At 33.9% G+C, this 20,616-nt stretch overlaps 1 protein-coding gene across 1 annotated transcript; it reads right to left on the reverse strand.

Moving 5' to 3' along the window:
• Positions 1-314: 314 nt before the first annotated feature.
• Positions 315-20,229, reverse strand: LOC106712158 (receptor-type guanylate cyclase Gyc76C). The gene is made up of 15 exons (XM_014504619.2): positions 20,091-20,229; positions 18,437-18,534; positions 13,239-13,373; positions 6,535-6,657; positions 5,278-5,391; positions 4,946-5,071; positions 3,881-4,009; positions 2,937-3,066; positions 2,686-2,808; positions 2,163-2,252; positions 1,824-1,947; positions 1,659-1,747; positions 1,175-1,304; positions 997-1,088; positions 315-720 (listed from the first exon to the last, which is right to left on the reverse strand). Exons 3-15 carry the CDS (start codon positions 13,322-13,324, stop codon positions 553-555), a joined length of 1,524 nt encoding a protein of 507 aa, XP_014360105.2. The 5' UTR covers positions 13,325-13,373; positions 18,437-18,534; positions 20,091-20,229; the 3' UTR covers positions 315-552.
• Between the last annotated feature and the right edge of the window lie 387 nt (positions 20,230-20,616).

Raw genomic sequence — 20,616 nt, forward strand, 5'->3', positions numbered from 1 at the left:
AAAGCTTACCTAGTTTTGATCTCTTTGGTATTGTAGGAAAATAATGCTTACATTCCATTATTTTATAAAACATAGAACTACAAAGTTATAATCATCGCTACCTATCAGCATCCGTAAGAGTCATAATACTTAAATGTCATAATTTAACAGTGGTAGACGTCAGCAACAACAATATCCGTTGCACGAATTGGCCTCGCTCAGTGAAATATCACGACCACACAGAAGACAGGCGTCGAGTGGAAGTAATTCCGCGTTTCGTCTGATGAGTGTGGTGCCGGAAGCCTAATTTTATTCCACTTTCCCTTCCCATCCCTTTCCTTATAAGGAAAGGATGGGAAGTGGATTTGACGGAAAGGGATGCATATGAATGGTGAAATATCTTCTTTCTGTGCGTCCTCTTCTCCGTCGATGAAAGGTAAGTAAAGCATCTGCACTTTTATATGAAATCTCTCCTGACAACAAGAACTTCAACGCGACAGACAAACAAGTGTAAATTAACTATGTGTAAGATAATAAACTAATCTCTCTCAGTAAATTTGTTAATTTCAAGAATCAATGTTGTTCTCTTTTCGATTCCGATTGGTATCTCGGCGACGACCTGCCCTTGGAGTGGATCCTGGCGAGGAAGCTGGGCGTGCAGTCCAGAGACGATGTGGTCGGTCTGATCGGAGACGGGTCCGTTCTTCCTTCTAACCAGTATGTCATCATCTCCCCTTTGCCCTTTAAAAATATAATTTTATAATATGAAATTACGTTTGAAACATTACAAAAAAAAAAAACTACTTAGATTATGAGTTTTCAGTGCAGTTATGAAATAAAAAAAACATCTTAAATTGGATATTAAGATAGGTCTGGAACTTTTATATTGCCAGAAAATTTATTTGTTATTGACCTAACGATTTCAGATTGTACGAGTATAACACTTGACACTGAACAATGAAAACTTGTTAATTATTAAATGAACCAAGCTATTTAGTAAATGTATGTAGGTATTACCTTAACATCGACAAGTCCTCTAGGCGCCGTAATAAATTTTCCAGATTTATCCAATGCTCTTTTCACGTCTTCTGAGATCTGAATTTTCATGGCTACGTGAACAAGATTTCAAGTTGAATAAAGACGTCTACGGGAAAACTCAAACAAATGTGTTGTACATGTAGGATTTCATACGTACGTTCTCCAGTGCTTTCCATCCTGCTGGCCGTGTTAATCGTGTCCCCAAATAAACAATATCTTGGCATCTTACTGCCCACTATACCGGCCACACAAGGCCCCGTGTGGATACCACTTCTCATGCAAAGAGTCTGAAATATTAACAGATAGTTTTTGTATACTATAGTCAAACTAATTCAATACATTTTATAAGCAGGTTTAGTTCTTGAAAAGCATAATCTGTCTTTTTGTATACCAATAAATTTCATTTGATAAATTTTTAAGTTCAGCGCCATCTATTGTCGGGTAGTTGTCGGTCTGCTGGTCGTATTTTGAAAATGTATCTTTTAAAATCATAGCAATTTGATATTTAAAGCAATATATAGATAATTGTGACTTTAAGCATAAAAAATCAAAATATAATCATGCAAAGCTGTGGTTGATATAGAAATACTTGTAGTATGTATGGGCAAAAACACTGAGACGATTATTACCTAAGTAGGTACCTGATCGGGCCGGTGCGGTAAACGACAGGTAGATGTCGCCTCTAGCAATTCCAAAGCCATGCTAGCGATTTCTGTTGCATGTTTATTTCCTGAAATATGTGAAAAACGTAGTAGTAATTAATTTTTTACGTATCAAGATCCTAAGAAAAAACAAAAAGCAAATACCATTTCTGACAGGCAACCCTGATGCAACCATGTATGAGTCACCGATCGTTTCAATTTTGTAGACGTCATAACATTCGATGCGTTCGTCAAACAGCTTGTACACAGAGTTGAGAAAACTGATCACCTGTAAATAATTTTGAAATTAGACACTAAAATACGCCACCCTAAGCCATAAAAACCTATAAAATGTGAATAACCTACAGATCATTACAAAAAGAAATCAATTAAGTAACACCTGTAGTTACCAAAAGGATATATGAATATAAAAGAACTTATAAAACAATAACTAAAATCATTTTAGAAGTAACCACTGTTAAAGGTACTAATTGAACTACAAACCTGATATGGAGTAGAAACAGCTGCTATTGCGGTGAAGCCAACGATGTCACTGAAGTAAACTGTCACAGATGCGAAGAATTCTGCAGGTACCTGAAAATAAATTTCCTGTCCAATAAAGTTCGTGTTAAAATTCAATGACGTCCATATTTATGAAACAGAGGGTGGAATTCATAATTATTCTAACGATCGTCTTAAAATCCTATTGTAGTTGACGGACATGGTAAAGGTTGTACTGGCACTTCATTCATTCATTAGTCAAGCTAATAATAAATTCATACTCATTTGAACTTTTTAACAAGAAGTTCCCGAAGATTGAAAACTCTTTAAATCAGGGATTCCCAAATTCGAACTTAAAGCATTGCTAATTCTCACTGTCTTCTTCTATTGACCTAAGTCAGAATGAAAAAAAAAATTGATCTTAAAAGTAGGTAATTTGGCCATGGGGGTCTGAGGTAACGGTTCATTTTGGAAAAGGGGTCAGTTGTCGATTCGATGCTCTTTTGTTTTGGACGTATGTACTCACCTGTTGAGTCTGCTTCAATTGTTTAGCAACACTGGGCGGCAGCATTTGATATAGTAACGAATCGCTCAGCTCCTTCTCGTACTCCAGCTCTCGAGCTTTTTCAGAAAGATTTCTGGCATAGACCTGTAAAGTTTACAAAAATATATTCCAGCATTTTAAGCAGCAGATGTGCTACTTAGAGCTATCTGAATCAAATTCAATATATTGATGTTTGGATGATATTTAAGTTGATTTGATTTGTTTGCGCTTACTTGAATTGTATTAACTGCATTTCTCACTAGAGCAATTATAATCGGTGAAACCACACAAACAAGAACTAGTATACCAGCACACACTGCCTCACTCCTTCTTGCTTCTGTAAGACTTTCGTTAACACCTTCCCTGAAAATAAATCGAAAAAATCATTAATGAAGAATCGTAACAATATGCTTACTTCTCGGCGTGAAAGTACTTGGAACATAGCTTTTGTTTATTTATTAATGGTTATTTCTAAATTTAAACAAAAAAGGCTCTGGTGCATAGTTCTGGTGTTCTGTTACTCTTTCTTTGAACAATTTAAATCATGCTTCGCTAAAATTTTGTGAAATAAAAAATCTTACCTAATAATTTTACCTAATAAAAAATATCAATTATTGGGGTTTAGAAATATTATAGTAGTAGTAAAACTTAATACTGTAAATTAATAAAGTTTAAAGTAGTTTAAGGTGTCGTTAAATCTTTTCATTCGGTTTCCTTAACGATTTTATTTGTGACGTAATAAGAGCGTGGCTTCAATATGTCGACCGGATTCACTGAAGCTGAGCTCCGGCTTTTATACAGCGATCACGTAACGAATTAGATACGAACTATTTACTTTGAATCTATTGAACGATGAAATTAAACCAAGAACTAAGAGACGAGACTATATAGATTCTTTGATTTATTTGTCATGGTTCTTCACATCATAAAATATTGCGCGAAAAAAGAGGTTTACTTTTAGGTTTAGGTTTGGTTTTTGGTACTTCACTTCGGATTATATATGAATGAAATAGGAATATGATTAATACTTAATAATACTTTTAAGATTTGAAAAACCGAAGCCTAATTTCCCAAAAGAAAGGGAGAAAAAATCATTACTATATTAAAAAGATCGCTGTATATTTGTAGTATAAAGTACCAGGACGATATAAGCTTAAGTAGTGAAACCAGAATGTACCTGATATATTGGCGCAACTGTTTCTGCACCGCTCGCAGCTTATCGAGTAAAGTGGCCGTCTGATCGAAGTACTCTATAGCATCGCTCACGCTGCCCTCCTGGTATTTATTATCCACTATTTGCTGGTTCCTTGTGAAAAATTCAAAAAGCGGGTTTTAAAAGACTGAATCAAAGCGAACTATAGATATACATTTTTTATTTCTTTCATATCACGTGAAAAGATTAATTAAGTGACTTTTCTATTTTAACCTACTTTTTTCCTCAAAGACCATAAGATAGACGATAATAAATTTTTATAGGAGTTTTTTTTGACAATGGGAACCGACGACAGTATCACTGTAGTTTTAGAAAAACGTAATAGCCCATGTGTTCTTCTAGACCATGTTTTACATTTGTGCCAAATTTTAGCGAGATCCCTTCAGCCGTTCTGGAGATACCTTTTAACAAACATCCATCCACAAATCCAAATATTTGCATTTATAATATTGGTAAGAAGTAAGATGGCAGATTCGACCAGGACCTCAATTTCAGCAGGCCGTAACCTTAACAATTTATGTTGCCATTTCATACAAAAATACTTTAAGGGATCATTGTTTTATACTAACTTTAGTTTGATGTGTTTGTTTAATTTTTCTTGATATAATATCATTAGCAGAGACGCTCATTTATTTGATATACGAGTAACAAGACAGTGAACTCGGCTCGCAAATAATGCCCTTGTTCAAAACAAACACATTAATTCGAACACTTGTGAACGGCTAGAGTTTTGTTGATCTTTCTGAAGGACTTTTCTGAGAAGAAACTACTACCATAAGATAACTTGCTAATTTATTTAAAGAAATAAATTGAAAAGATTTGTAGTCAAATTACTGAGGCACTTTCACGAGGCGTTAGCAGTGTACCCTAAAAATTTAGTAATCAAAAGAAATCTATGCAATCAAAAATCTAATTTACTTTTATTGAAAAGAAAAAAAGAGATAATCTATCGTTGGTACTTTTCAACTTTAATATAATGCTCATGGGCAATTGAAATATATAAAAACCGAGCGATTTAAAGGGGCTTACTTCTTCTCCAGAACTTGATACTCAGGACTGTCTTCTTTGATATCCTTATGCAGAGGTATCAGAGATGGCACCAGATTCAACGTATTGTCCAGAAGATCACGACCCAACACCATATGTGATATATACCTATAGATGAAAAGCCTTAGTTTTAAATATGGTCAGGAATCGAAGGTTTAAAAACGTTCATAAAAAGAGAAAGTGGTTGGCACTTAAATGGAGAGATCACAAAACTTTGAACTCACACCCGTGGTATGTCACAAACACCTTCAAACTTAAATTTTATGATTAAGTGAAAATTAAAGAAGCATTAACGATCAAGAACTACAACTAACCTTTCATGTGACCGGGGTTGCAAATATCCTCTTGCGAAGTAGTTTATACCGAGCACTGAAGCAATCCCTTTGCACTCTATACTTCGAAGCAAGTTTTTAAAGCCTACTAAATACCTGCAAGAAAGGACTATGCATTAATAATACAACTTTTTCATATTATTAAAAACGATATACATATCTTGAAAGCCTTATAAAGTATTTTGATCGTACTGTTTTAAGAAAAAGGCGTTTACTGTTAAGATTTATTAAAACTATTTGTGGGTTGAAGTCCAAAGATACTACGAAATTTATATTAGCTTTGCCTGTATATGTATATATATGTAATGGAATTTCGGAACCCTTTCAATTTAAGGATTTAAAGATTGATTTGAAATGTTTCATAAATAAATGTTTTAATAATTTCATAAAAAGAAGAAAAACAAAGAATACATTTTATAAAGAAAGTATTCTGGTCCAATAGTTTTGTTGCACAATACGTCGTGCTATATAGAAGATATTCTGCAAGGGAGAGGTTTCGCTGGTTCAAATGGTTCATTGTAGCGACAACTTGCATTTATCATGGCTTCAATGACATAGTTTTTGATGTTTTATATTTTTGTACATGTTTTTCTTTTTCAGTATTAAATAGTAAAACAATTGGTGAGCTCATAAAAAATGACGTATTGATATTAAATGTATATTGACTAATTTTGCTCCGAGGACTTTCGCAAGCGTTGCTTTCTAACGTAAGATCTTCCAATACTTTGTAAGTGGGTTTCTACAATTACATTTTATTACAACTTTCAATAAATAATTTCTCCGATATATTTGATTTTTATAGAAGGATAATTAGTTGAATTTATTATACGATAATCGGCGACCCACTTCCTAGATATGAACAAATGACGTCACATCTCGATAACTTGAAGTTTTAATCGAAGATGTTCATATCCGCCAATATTAGTTAACCTCAATACTTGCCACCATACCTATTGAGTAATCTTTTGAATATTTTTATCTGTATTTTCTAAAGAATGTTATAAAATAGTTTGCCTGACAGTATTCATCAACCTCGCCTACCTACCTACGACTGGCTGATGAATATGAAAATTTACTAAAAAATATTTATGAAAACATCTGCCACTTCCAAAAATTTTAAAAAGCTAGAATGGGACCTAGACAACGACTCTGAGGCTGTAATTGGAAAATATGAATGTAATACATAAGCATAATGTATAATGAAAAATGGATGAAGTCTCATGATTTTAGGCAAATTACCTCCATATAGTACTGCTGTCAGTGTCTTTGATCTCCTTGGTGAGATGGTTGAGTAGCGCGGCGTTCGCGTTCGTATACCACTCTACTGCCTCCGTCATCGATGTACCGGGGTTGATGTTAGCTCTAAGAAAAATAAAAACCAATTTAATATATTTCATAATCGAGACAATAGACTGTCGGGTTCTGCCATTTGGGCTACTTTTCTGATCCTTTTGGTGATAGTTTCAAAGCCAAAGCGTTTTTCGGAAAGGATCATATTTAGGAATCTGTTGACTGTTAATAATTGACAATCGCGTTTTTAATTACTTACTCTTTTTAGATAACATAAAGAAAACACAGAAAGAACAATTGAAAATAAAACGTAGTCAAAATCCTAGCTGGTATTGCCTAAGATTATTAATAAGCGAACTTTTCACAATCGGGTTAGAAACGTGCTCCAGGACGCGATGTTAGCATTACTGTATTTGCCAGTTTGCAGAATGGAAAGATCCGTTCAATTTCAACGTGTAATTACTACGTTAGGTTTGTCCACGGTAAAGTTTGTCGTATCACCATCGCTCGTCACTTGTTTATACTACACGTTTAGGGAACGAATAATGCTTAATTGATAAATGTTCTACTCTCCCGGGAGAAATTTCTTCTTATTAGATGGTAGAAAAACATTAGTTACAATATCAGGATTCGCGAAATACAAAGAAAATAGATTTCTTTTGTTTATTAAGCGTACATCGTGTTTGCGGGTGGATGCGGAAAATCCGTCAGTGCACCAGTATTATCAGCACCGAAGACCTGTTTGTCTTTGCATAAAACTGATATAAGTTTCCTAAGCTGACCGACAACTTACAGGAGGAGAGACATTTTGAGAAGTAGAAGTTTATTTATACCAATATTATAGACAGGAAATATTTGATTGCTTGTTTATTTGCATTAAATAGGCTCCGAAACTACTGAACCTTTGATAAAAAAAATACACTGTTGTGAAGCTACATTATCCCCGAATGACATAGGCTATACTTATTACTAGATTTTTTAATTCCGCGCGGATAAAGTCGCGAGCAACTGCTAGTTTACTATAGAGGGGATGATAACAAAGAGCATAATCCGTGTAATTAATATTTTAAAGGACCGCGAATTGTTTCGAAAAAATATGATGCAAATTACTCATCATTAAATTTATTAAGACGATATACAAAAAGATAATAAATAAAAACATGTAAATAAAAGTTAATTTCTGCACATTAACAAGTAATCCTGTGTATTTTTATGAGTAATATTCAGATGAAGTCGTAAAAAGTTACAATCTTGAGACACACCTTGTCATGTTAAGTGTTTATAGGGTCGCTGTCCATTAGTATAATTTAAGGGCTATATTTATTACTCTTTTATTACTTCTAATATGTCTTGACACAGTAACATATATGTTACTATGATATGTTAAGATCATATATCACAGTTCAGCTTTGGTAGAAATTCTTGGATCAATGGGATACTTACTTTAATCATATTTTGCAAATTTACGGTTACTGGTACTATTTTGCATGGAACATAGGATTAGAAGAAATATGGCCGGTGTCATTGTTTTGTTCAGAGTAATAGCCAAGTGAATTAGTTACATAAGTGCCTACAACTTTTTAAAATGTCCGGATGCTACGAGAAGCGAATGGATTTTAACTTCTTACTCCAACTCTGGTTTAGACTTTCTTCTGCTAGAAATTGCTATCTTATCACGCTGCCACTTAAACACTGAAACTAATAGATTTTTTTGAATGAATTAGGTTAAAACATTTTGTGACAGTGCTGTTACGTCACAGTCACATTTCAAGAAACTTCCATCCTAAAGGCCCGCGAATGCTCGTTGCAGTCAATACTGCACTGCAGCTATTTTGTTTTCATTTATGCGGTGACTTTACTACGTATAGTAATTGCAAAAACTAACAGTTACAGCGACTGGGGAACGTTATGTATGTTACAGTATGCCGCTGTGTTATTATGAATCTGTACGAGTATTTCCTTATTTTCTAAGCAACTTGCTTGAGCTGAAGTTGAACTGATGTTACATATCAGTACAATGAGTTTTCTATTAATATAATTTTCTTGTAAAAGGTATTACCTAACTTCTTCACTGCTCCATCATCCGTCTTTCTTTCATTATCTCCAACCATTTTCTTCTCTACATTAAAGCTGGCAACTCTTATTGTTGTATATAGGTGATTCTTTACCTTTTCTTTTATCTAAAAAAACTAGTTGTTGCTCCCGACTCCGCCCGCGTGGTTTAAAATAATAGTAGTAGCCTATGTATTCTTACAGAGTTTGTTGTAAACCTATGCAAAATATCAGCTAGATCCATGCAGCCGTTTTGGAGATACTTTCTAACAAACATCCATCCATCCATTAAAACATACTTATATCTATATCTATATATATAAAAGAAAGTCGTGTTAGTTACACTATTTATAGCTCAAGAACGGCTGAATCGATTTGACTGAAAATTGGTGGGCAGGTAGCTTAGAACCAGGAAACGGACATAGGATAATTTTTACCCCGTTTTCTATTTTTTGTTCCGCGCGGACAGAGTCGCGGGTAAAAGCTAGTTTATAATATTAGTAAGATTACTCTCAAATTACTTACTTATGGGATTGGAATTTACTTGGAGATGGGATCAATAAGTTAACGGAAATTTTGATTTGCTTAAGGAATGTAGACACTTCGAAGATTATAGAACGGAAATTGATAAATATTCTCATAATACTGTCCTGAGACCAAGTTGATTTTCTCCTTCATAATATTAAACATCATTACTATTTAAGGTTTAAGAAAAATCTTAGCTACGAAAATTACTATTTGGGTGGGTTCCTTTGGACTGATTGCTCTACCAATCAGCGCAATAGGAATTTTTGTTCCCATTAGATCGATTGATTTAATGAATAAAATCGGGTACCACCTCTTTATTTCGTTCGTTGCCAATGTTGTGTTTCCTAAACTGTTTAGAATTAACAGTTACTAGTTCTCTAGAAGTCAGTATTCTAATAACCCTTATTGAACAAAGAGTGAAATGTTATGCATAGTACTATTATGGAATGAACCTAGTTTTAACTCGGTCACAATAAAGTAATTGCTATTTTTTGCGGTAAAACCCCAGAGACCAGGATATTGTATTAAATGAATGATTCATAAATGTTTCTATTATTGTGTATGGAATTGTGTTCACAGATATTAAGTTCCGAGGGAAAAACTATGATAACTGTGCTGCTAAAAATTACAGGACGTTTTCCTACACATTTCGAAGAAATTTGTTTAAGGCTTCCGGTGCAATCATTAGGAGGGGCTGCAATCACTATTAGTTCTATCAGAAAATATGAAATAACCTACACAAGCAAAGAAAAAGAAATTGATGACGTAAAAAATATGACTTGCCAGTTACAGTCCAAGGATCTTGTGACACTATTTTGATATTTTCAGGGGGCACTAGTGAGCCGTCATTTAGTTTGACTTATGCCCATTGAATCAGATAACTTTGTTGGTCTATACGAAGAAAAATTACTATGGCAACAATAAAAAATATTCGATCTAAGTGGGAAACGAATTTAATTCCTTAACTGTGCGTATCCTCGATCTCAAAAGACCTTGAGTAAAGCTCGATCACAATACTGTCGTTTCTTTTTAGATTTTTGAAATCACGACGGAATATTTTTTTAGTCTTATATATAAGCCTTTTGGAAATTGGATCTTTGTTTCTTTATCTTAAATGATTTTGTGACTTTTCGCAGACTTGAATAAAACATATTCTTAACCTTTTCATTTTTTTTTACAAAAACAGAGATGTAAATAAATTTTTGTAAAGAGGTTTTAACAGTGAGAAGTCACTGTTAGCACTACGTGTTTGGTTATTCCATTTGTTACAAAGTACCATCTCCTTAAAGGACGGCAACCCAACGCAACATTGGCTACTTATTTTAAATGCGCGCGGACGGATTCGCGGGCGACAGCTAGTGTCATAAAATTTACTTGTTGTACCTGTATAAGTAAATAAATAAATAAATACAGTGAGTGTATACGTAGAGGTGTGTCCCCGAACAGTATGATACATTAATTTTTTATGACTCACAGCAATAAATCGCGCATAAAATACAAAATGTATCTTTTATAGTCTGTGGATATTCGGAAGTTTCCGGGTCTGTTTTTTATGTCATCAAATTCTATTGCCAAGTTATGTTTTCTATTATATTTGCTACATTACTTTACATTAACCTTTTCTATTTTAAAGACAATGTACATTAAATCCTTAAAAACTAGCAGTAGTCCGCAACTCCGATATCGTGGAATTAAAAAAGTAGCCTAAAATAGTCCCTCAAACATTAGATACCATCCAATTAAAGTCCCGTCAAAATCAGCCCTGCCGTTTCAAAGAGTACCCGGACCAAACGCTCACTTGCGGCCAGGCAGCTAGATAGACAGACAAATAAACAATGGTACGAGTAGACGTCAGTAACAACATTTGTTGCACAAATTGTCCGGCTCGACCGGTGAGATACCACAACACAGAAGTAAAGCGTGAAATGGAAGCCGGAGGACTAATTTTACTCCCCTTGCCCTTAGCACCTTTTTCTGCCAATGATAATGGATGGGAAGGGATGTGAATTTGACAGAGAAGGGAACGCTTGGGAAGAGGAATGAATAATATACATTTCAGAAGGTTCCGGGTTTATTTTTATAACTATGCTTTGGTAACAACTTCTTTAAAATGACTGAGTTCGGCACGCACTAGTTATTTAGAAATTACTATAAACATTTTCCATTCATAAAGGTAATGCACATTCATTATAGTCAGTTATTTGTTAATGGAATAATAATGACACCGCAAACACCATTAGTAAGATAGGGTGTGATCAGCGGCTAAATTACGAATACAAAAGTATAACTATTGTTCATAGTTTTTAACTCAGACTAGTTATAACATGATGTGTTCAGGATAGGCTTTTTAAAAGTTTTGACGCTAAAACTATAATAGCAACTGATTATCTAGTTGAAATTTTTATTTGCATGCCAAACACATAAGAAACGAAAAATTGTATTGCTGATTGTTCGAGACTTCGCAGATTTTCATATGCATAAGTCATTAAAAAATATGGTCTAGTCTATTGGTTGTTGTACATAAAGGTGAATATACACTAGAACATTTATCTAAAGAATTTCTATGTTATGTAACGTTCTTACGAATGGTATAATACAGGTAAAAGTAAAGCACGTGTGGTCCGTGAAAGGGTGATACACTAGAACATATCATAGTGTGGCTGGTTGTTTTGTTACAAGTAAATTCTCTAGTCTAAACCCGCCTTAATATTTAAGTATAATTAAAAAAAATTATATCACTTAAAGGAAACAAATTCATGTAAATATTTAAATAATATTCTAATGTACATTAATATTCAATAACGATATGAACGGAAGGTAAAGAGGGCGGCAAAACAAAGTCGTTATGTGGAAGCTTTCATCGAATTAATTCTGAATTATTCATGTAATGAAATTATAGAGAAGCACTTTACGTGACCATAATAGCTTAACGGAAAAACTGCCTCACTGTTAAGCATCAGCTTTAGGTTCAAATCTGACGCTTTTTCATAACCCCCTAAACCATCCAAATGAAAGGACTTAACAAGTACAATATAGGATACTTTGATAAATCCAAAATGGCCGCTATTGCGAAATGACAAATGACGTAATTTTGTATAACCACCTCAACATGCGTATCGAGTAATAGAAGAGAATTAATAGAATTTAAAAAATAGAAAAACATGATAAAAGCCAATTTAAAACATTACCTAAAATTTTTAAAAATGAATTGCTAATTTTAAGTCAATTAAAATATTTTTGATGTTACTTGTCCTTCTTCTATATTTGATTAGTCACTTCAAGGAATAAATCTTTTCAATTCTACATTATTTACAGTTTTTTTTAACAAAGAGTTTTTAACGTAAGCAATAATATTGCGAAGTTAATAACTTCCTCACTTTCGTTAGGATTTCCGACATGTCTCTTATTTTCGTCTTATAATCTGTCATATGTCCCCGAATTTTATCCAGTTTGTATGCGGATAAGATATTTCTATTATGGTTCTGACGTAAAAAGAAATAAGTAGATAAAATTCACATTCAGCTTACGACAGACATAATTTTGTTCATTTTAAGATGAACCTAACCTAACCTAAATGGAGACAAGGGTATTAAATAATATATATACATTTGCTTACTTCTCTTAAATATCAATAAACCACTTAGCAAAACCTTTACTTCTAGTACATTAATCTGATTGAAATACTTAATTCTCAAGCCTCAATCATCTTTTTCAGTCGGAACTGTCTCCAAGTTTGTAGCCATCACATTATAACTTTTCAAAGACATAAATCATCAACTTTTCTCCTCGATATCAACTTCGAACAATTTTCTTAGCGAAAGAACTTTTTCAATAACATTAATTGCTCTCAAGTAATAACCAGGTGGTAAACCTTAGTGTCGTATTCGGACTCGTAAATTGGTTACTAAGCGTGTCTCAAACTATAGCTTTAGTATAATAAATCTACACCTAGGGACCTTATAATAATAATAATAAAAGCCTTTATTCACTGACCTTTTTAAGGGTGGGACTTAGGTAAGGACCTAGGGACCTTAAGGGTCATCAAATGACTCTGAGTTAGACAAGAACTGTACCTTAAGTCAGCTAGTTCTGCAAGGAAGAAACTGCCATCCACCGGTTTCGAGCGGTTCTTGAAGACGAGAGGTGGCAGTGCACCCATCTGCTGCACCGCACTGTCTGTTGCTGCGAAGCGCTGCGTTAGATTGGATCTGAAAGTATTACCCTTAGTACAATACCGTACATGTGTATAAACATATCGTTATATTTTTTATAGGATATGAGAGAGACGGTTTTTTTGGAGTTTAAAGATTAAGTTAACGCTACCAAAAAATTGTATCTAAATGACGCAATGGTTACTTTATTATTTATTTGAAAAGATTCTCATACGATGTTTAGATCTTTAAATGTTTGAAAATGTAATTGTTTACACTTTTTATCATGTTTTAATTAACTCTAACTACATTGTTGTGTTTTTGTTTAGTTGTTTTTTTTTATTTATTTCGCTTCAGATATTATTCGTACTTTTTCCTGTAGTTCTCCAATTTTCCGGTACGGTCACGGCATTTAGTTCCGACTTAAGAGCTACTTGGCTTTCCTTATTCCGCGATTCAACCGAGATTTTTTTTGACGTAACATTCAATGGCAGTTCTAAATTAAGTCTCGAAATTTTATATTGGGTTATTTAAACACATTTTTTAAAGCTCTTTGTGTATGTTTTTCTTGTCTTCGTAAAATTAATACAAAAACTGCTGATATATCTACTAAAATTACCCATAGGTACATATTTAAGGGTAAAAAAAATCTTTTATAACTATTGACGTCCGTAATATTAATTACCGGCTGTAAGGTTAAAGGACGTGTTTAACTAAACAGTGTTTAACTATATTTTTTAGAGTAATACAGTATGTGTTTCTATTATTGTTTTATTAATAGAAATCTACCTTTAGATAGACATTGCAAGATTGAATATCAAAGTGACAAAACGACAGTGCAAGCACGGAGCAAATACGGTGCATGTCGATCGACCTAACGGAAATTACAACGCTTCGAAATCGATTTCCATTACCTACGATGTGTGGTCACGAGAATGTAGAATGCTGTGGCCGAATAAATATCCTAGAACTTTGTATAAATAATTGGTAAAAGAACAACTTTATAACTAAATTCTTAGATGATCAAACTAATACAGGTTGTTGTAACAATGCCATTAAAGAAAAACTGGTACTAGTTAGGGCATCATTTTAGGTCACGCCAACAACATTTTGAAAACAACATACTTGTTTTTTAATTTGTTATTTTACTAGCTGTAGCTTGGGACTCCATCCGCGCGGAATTAAAAAAAAACATAATAAGTAGCCTATCTGTTCTTCCCGACTATATTTTACATTTGAGCCAAATTCTATTCAGATCCATTCAGCCGTTCCGGAGATATCTTCAAACAAACATTCATCCATCTAAACATTCGCATTTATAATATTAGTAACATTTGAAATTGTTATTTTAATATTGGAAGTATAGTTTTAATTTTGTTGCTTACTGACATAAGTGGAGATAAATCATAACAAATCTGTTATCACTTATGTAAGTTTTATGCAAATTTTATGATACAATAGTAGCAAATATTACGAATGAGTACTCCCCCAACTATAGAGTACATAGTGAGAAACAAATTTAGGCCAAGGACAAGACTATTGGAGCATCGAAATCATTTGAGAACTTTGTTTTTCTTTTTGTCATCTGTTGTACGAATTCAATTGCTCCTATAAGATTTATTACTTTGGTATAGTTGATCTCTAATTCTATGTAAAAACCTGACTAAATTACATAGACAATGATTACTGAAGATGTTGTAATCTACCCTAAGGTGCACCCATAGTGACTAATGAGTGAGGTCGTTAGTAAATATCACTAATATTGATAATTGACGAAATCGATCGAGGTATGATAAAGTGACATGTCAGAGAAATATGCTCAATTATCTATCAATGTCAAAACTTTTCCATTTTCACCATTATATTAACGAACTTGTCAGTAGTAATATTATTAATTGAAAAGATTTGATTATGAAAAATAGATGTTGGCCGATTCTCAGACCTACTGAATATGCTCACAAAATTTCATGAGAATCGGTCAAGCAGTTTCGGAGGAGTACGGGAACGAAAACTGTGACACGAGAATTTTATATATTAGATAATATCTTCATATCTCATTAATATAAATAACGTATCAAATATACTTTAAGATGTCAGTATGATTTTGATGATTCCATTTGGAAAGTGTCCCGATGTGATTAGGTTTCCAATTCATTGAATTTTGACGGACTCTGCTCTAAGAAGGTATCAGCTACACCTACATCACAAGTAACGGTATACTCTATATATATAAAAGAAAGTCGTGTTAGTTACACTATTTATATCAAGAACGGCTGAATCGATATGACTGAAAATTGGTGGGCAGGTAGCTTAGAACCAGGTAACGGACATAGGATAATTTTTACCCCGTTTTCTATTTTTTTATTCCGCGCGGACGGAGTCGCGGGTAAAAGCTAGTTATATATAAAAGAATGTCGTGTTAGTTACACTATTTATAACTCAAGATCGGTCGAACTGATTTAGCTGAAAATTGATGGGGAGGTAACTTAGAAGTAGGAGACGGATATAGGAACTTTTTTTTATCTTGTGTGCATTTTTTTTCCGCGCGGACGGAGTCGCGGGTAAAAGCTAGTATGTGATAAATCATAAACTTTAGATTAGATGCTTAAAATCAGGGTTCTGCTTTGAAGTTACGTTTCAGTTGTTGATTTTTATGCCAATTAACATTGAAATGTTAATATTTATTTGTTCAAATATTCAAAATGAATTCTTTATTGCAAGAATGCTTTTGACCTGCAATGAGACGACTTAGACTAATAAAAACTAATTATGAAAAGATTTGTTTTTTTTGTTACTAATTTATTTCTAACGTCAAATCTATATATATAAAAGAAAGTCGTGTTAGTTACACTATTTATAACTCAAGATCGGTCGAACTGATTTAGCTGAAAATTTATGGGGAGGTAGCTTAGAACTAGGAGACGGACATAGGAACTTTTTTATCTTGGGTGCATTTTTTTTATTCCGCGCGGACGGAGTCGCGGGTAAAAGCTAGTTGTTCATAAAAGTTAAGATTTATGAACGAAAAATGACAATTGCTTTTCCTTTACAACAGTTTACGGGTTTCGATAAATCGGTATACATAAATAAATATACGAATAACTTTAATACCTATCATAAAAAATACGAGATCACTTCAGTGAATTTAACAACATGTCAGATAAATCAATGATGTATATCCCAAATCTAAACGTTAAAAAAACGTACAAATTATCAGAGAGTCTATCACGAATATTTGCATTATGCGTTTTCGTAACGCCATCGACAATATTATGTCAAAATCTAAATGAGATTTGAGGTTGTATGTATACATGATAGGCGTTGTGCTGTGTACGAATGCTTTCTCGCACATTTTCGTGCTAGGACCTCAGTAGTATAGGTATGACAGATATAGCTATTAATATGATGGACTGTATCATGAATTGTATCATGTTTTATATTACACTAGCTTTTACCCGCGACTCCGTCCGCGCGGAATAAAAAAAAATAGAAAACGGGCTAAAAATTATCCTATGTCCGTTTCCTGGTTCTACGCTACCTGCCCACCAATTTTCAGTCAAATCGATTCAGCCGTTCTTGAGTTATAAATGGTGTAACTAACACGACTTTCTTTTATATATATATAGATAAAGATATAGAAGATAAGTAAAATTATTTTTTTGCATCAAAATTCAATGTTATTGAAATTTAGTTAGCCGTAAGAAAAAAAATCAATGTTCTTTGAACTAATTTAATAATAAATACTTTAGAATCCTGCACCCTATGGTGTAGCTCATTAATCAATCCATTATCGGATTAATAAGATATCACAAATATAAACCTTATTTTAATTATCACAGAGCTTAAAATCGTAAAAGAACAAATTGTTTACTCATTTACGTATAAGCCATTGTCGTCCAAAGTTGTACTCAGATATTTTTCAGCGGGGAGTAAAGTGCTATTCTCACAAAGACAAGTCAACGAACTTTGTTCAACTTGTTCCAAGTAAAACATTTGTGATCCGTTTGTTCATTACATTGCTTAACATATAAAACCTGCGTGTGATTTCTAAGTATGTTATATTAAGAGTTTACCGTGTTGTCTAAAACATGAGTCTAAGTTTAAAGGTAGGCAACGCATCTGCATTTGCGGATGTCTATAGGCAACGGTTGCCTCGCTACTGTGGCGAATCCAGGTGGCCGTTTGGTCGTTTGCCTCCTTATGATATATAAAAAAAAAACAATAATAAGAACAATAAATACAACTCACGACCGTAACCCAAAGATAGGTAGCAACAGTAGAATCTCGATATCCGAATGTCATAGTAGGGGAGCCCACGAGGCTAAATGGGGATTTACTCGAGCATCGTAGAGACCTATTGGGATGCAAAGCTTAGACGATAAGAAGAAAAAAATGTTATATTTTAAGTGCTCCAAAATAAGCTCTCATTCACTAATCTGACGATTTCGATGGGACGCAAACTCGCGGTCATTTTTATAATGTGCAAAAAAATTCGCCATTTTGAAATACTCAAGCGCGTCAGATTAAGATATATATTGTTTATCTTTATGTTCTAAACGTACTGTCTCATAATCTGACGATTATCTAGAGGGATTCGCCTGATCAGACAAAAAAAAATTTGAAAAACGGTTCGGCCTTATACATGGGCCTCATGTTTTGTGGAGGTACTTAACCGGGTACAAAGTATCCCCCTGTATATTAATCTGCCGTGCTTTAGGAAATCCCGAAATCCCCGCTTGGGCTCCCCTACTATCAACATACATGAAAAAATATTCGACTTATTGATTCAGGATATGAAGTATTTAAAGTCATTATTATTTACTAACTTCGATTTATATAAACGGACGGATAGGAATCGGATTTTGAAAGACGAGTTATCGAGTATAGATATATACTAAAATGACTAAAAAAAAACTGACATATAATCTATATATATAAAAGAAAGTCGTGTTAGTTACACTATTTATAACTCACGAACGGCTGAATCGATTTGACTGAAAATTGGTGGGCAGGTAGCTTAGAACCAGGAAACAGACATAGGATAATTTTTACCCTGTTTTCTATTTTTTATTCCGCGCAGACGGAGTCGCGGGTAGCTAGTTTCTTATATAGTATCTTACCGTAAAGTACTGCCATTGGTAAAAATAAAGAAAGCAACTTCTGATCTTTCTTGCTGGAGTCTTGTCACTAATTTTCCAAGTTCAGTCGCGCGGCTGACCTGTGAAATAATTTCATTTTAACATGTCTAAATAATGAATGTAAAAAAAACATTACGGACAAAGTTATGTTGGCGTATTCCAATTAACAACGTATATATTAATTCATCACCAATTGTAATCGGCGTCAGAAGTTTCATATCTTATACAGCAAAGCTTCTTCAATCATCGAGATACTTAATATCTAATCAAATATGGTATGCACAAGTTAGTTTGGCGACAGGCAGACGACCGGCTGTAAAAATGAAGCCAAAACATTAAGGTTTATAAAACCTTGTGCGCCGACACCACGTAAGAGACCAGGGAGATGATAATGACTAAATGTAAAAAAAGGGAGTCTTTGTTGTCATTAGGTTTATAGCCTTAAATGTTTAGCAAGACCTAATTTCAATTACTTCAATTTACACACAGTAACATCGTTAGGGTAGGGTCAGATGGAGCGACCGCCCAAGGCGCCGGGTATAAGGGGGAGCCACAGGCGCCAGAGACGGATATAAAGGATCGCTTGTGGTGCCCTTTGGAAGATTTCCGCTGACACCAAAAAAAAATCTCACCCAGAGCGTCGGAAATGTTAAAACCAGACCCTTTTTACACGGTAGTTTAGTAAATTAAATTTAATATTTTTTATCACTGACCAAGAAATAAATAATTAAGAAACCTAATAATAATTGCTTTGCCACTATTTCAATTCTATTGCCCTTAATTTTAGTATAGTAATTTATTCAAATCCATCGCAAATTTTCCATGGACTGAAGTTTAAATAAAAATCTATCGGTTGTCCATAAAGCTGGCTTAATCGCCGCATTGTAATTAAGTGACTCTTCAATCACTAGATTCTAAAAGAAAATGTATTCCGTTCTTGGAAAAACCCATAAATTTTCATGAAAGTCCGTTGCCATAGTAGTGGAGGCGTTACATAGAGTAATTAAAATTCAGACAGTGAAAGTAAACAACAATTTAAGAAATACATAACACACTGTTTGGCATTGTGTGTGTAGGAAGGTCTAAGTTTAAATGTATCTAAAAATAACTTAAGTTATTATTAGATACTGTACAAAACTTTATTGCTATACATCTGGAACTCTGTCGGTTAGACGCGTTAAAATAATTAACTACTTGCTCGTTTGTGACCAACAATCATCATACAATAATGAAACTAAGACATTACTTACAAAGATTTTTGTAGAATATACAAAAATAGTCTCTATTCGAGTGAGAAAAATATATCTTTATAAATATCTCTAAAAGTTACATTTAAAAAGTCAATACTCTCTCAGATGTATTACTCTGTGGCCTGTCCGATGTCTGACTGGTCCGCCGGTGGGAATTGACAGTGCATAATTAGAAAATTTATTTTATGAAAAACCATGTTGGGTTCAACAGACTATTTATTTTACAAAAAAAATTGACATGAAAATTGCGAGACAATTAGCATATTTGTCGTCTTTGTGGCAATGCAAGTAGCAAAACGTATACCTACTCGTACAAGTGAAACACGTAGTTATCTCTATTTTTTTTTTAAAGAGAGAGAAAGGAATGACAAAGTAGTTATAAAAACCTGTTCTTCAACATCGGCGACTTCTCTGCCATTAGTGAGACTGTTCTTCAAGGAGAGCGTAGTCTGAACGATAAGCGCGAGAATGGGGATGAAGGGCAACAGCAGTAGTCGCCATAACTGGCAGCGCCGACTGCGGCACCACCGGCGTAGCTTCGTGCCCAAGCTGGGCGTCTTGCCTTCCAGCTTAGAGTCCGTCGGTGAAGCTGAGGACAAACAGATTGTTTGGTGAAATTTGTGAAACTGCAGGAAGCTATTGCAACTTTCTTTCACCCTCTGTATAATTTACTGAACCATCATTAACCCCCTAATACTAAAGTGTACTCGTAATAAAATACGGTTAAGACGTTTTTAACTGTGAGTTTTCTTATACTAAATACTCATTGAAATAATAGAAACAATAGTTTTAATATTAGAGTGGTCTTTGACGGTTTGTAGTGACGCGAAGTTCTGTTTTTTGTTAAAAATCTGTTTTAGATGATACAATAATAACTAAATTTATCAACAAGATAAGGCTAGATCTAATCCC

Source organism: Papilio machaon, chromosome 13 (assembly GCF_912999745.1).
Source record: "Papilio machaon chromosome 13, ilPapMach1.1, whole genome shotgun sequence".
NCBI classification, from domain to species: domain Eukaryota; kingdom Metazoa; phylum Arthropoda; class Insecta; order Lepidoptera; family Papilionidae; genus Papilio; species Papilio machaon.

Coding starts and splice junctions, on each gene's coding strand:
- LOC106712158 (XM_014504619.2), bottom strand. CDS start 13,324: ATGGGTGCACTGCCACCTCTCGTCTTCAAGAACCGCTCGAAACCGGTG. Junction 4,010..4,945: donor TATCAAGTTCTGGAGAAGAA/GTAAGCCCCTTT, acceptor ATTTTTCACAAG/GAACCAGCAAATAGTGGATA. Junction 2,809..2,936: donor ATGCAGTTAATACAATTCAA/GTAAGCGCAAAC, acceptor TAAACTTTACAG/GTCTATGCCAGAAATCTTTC.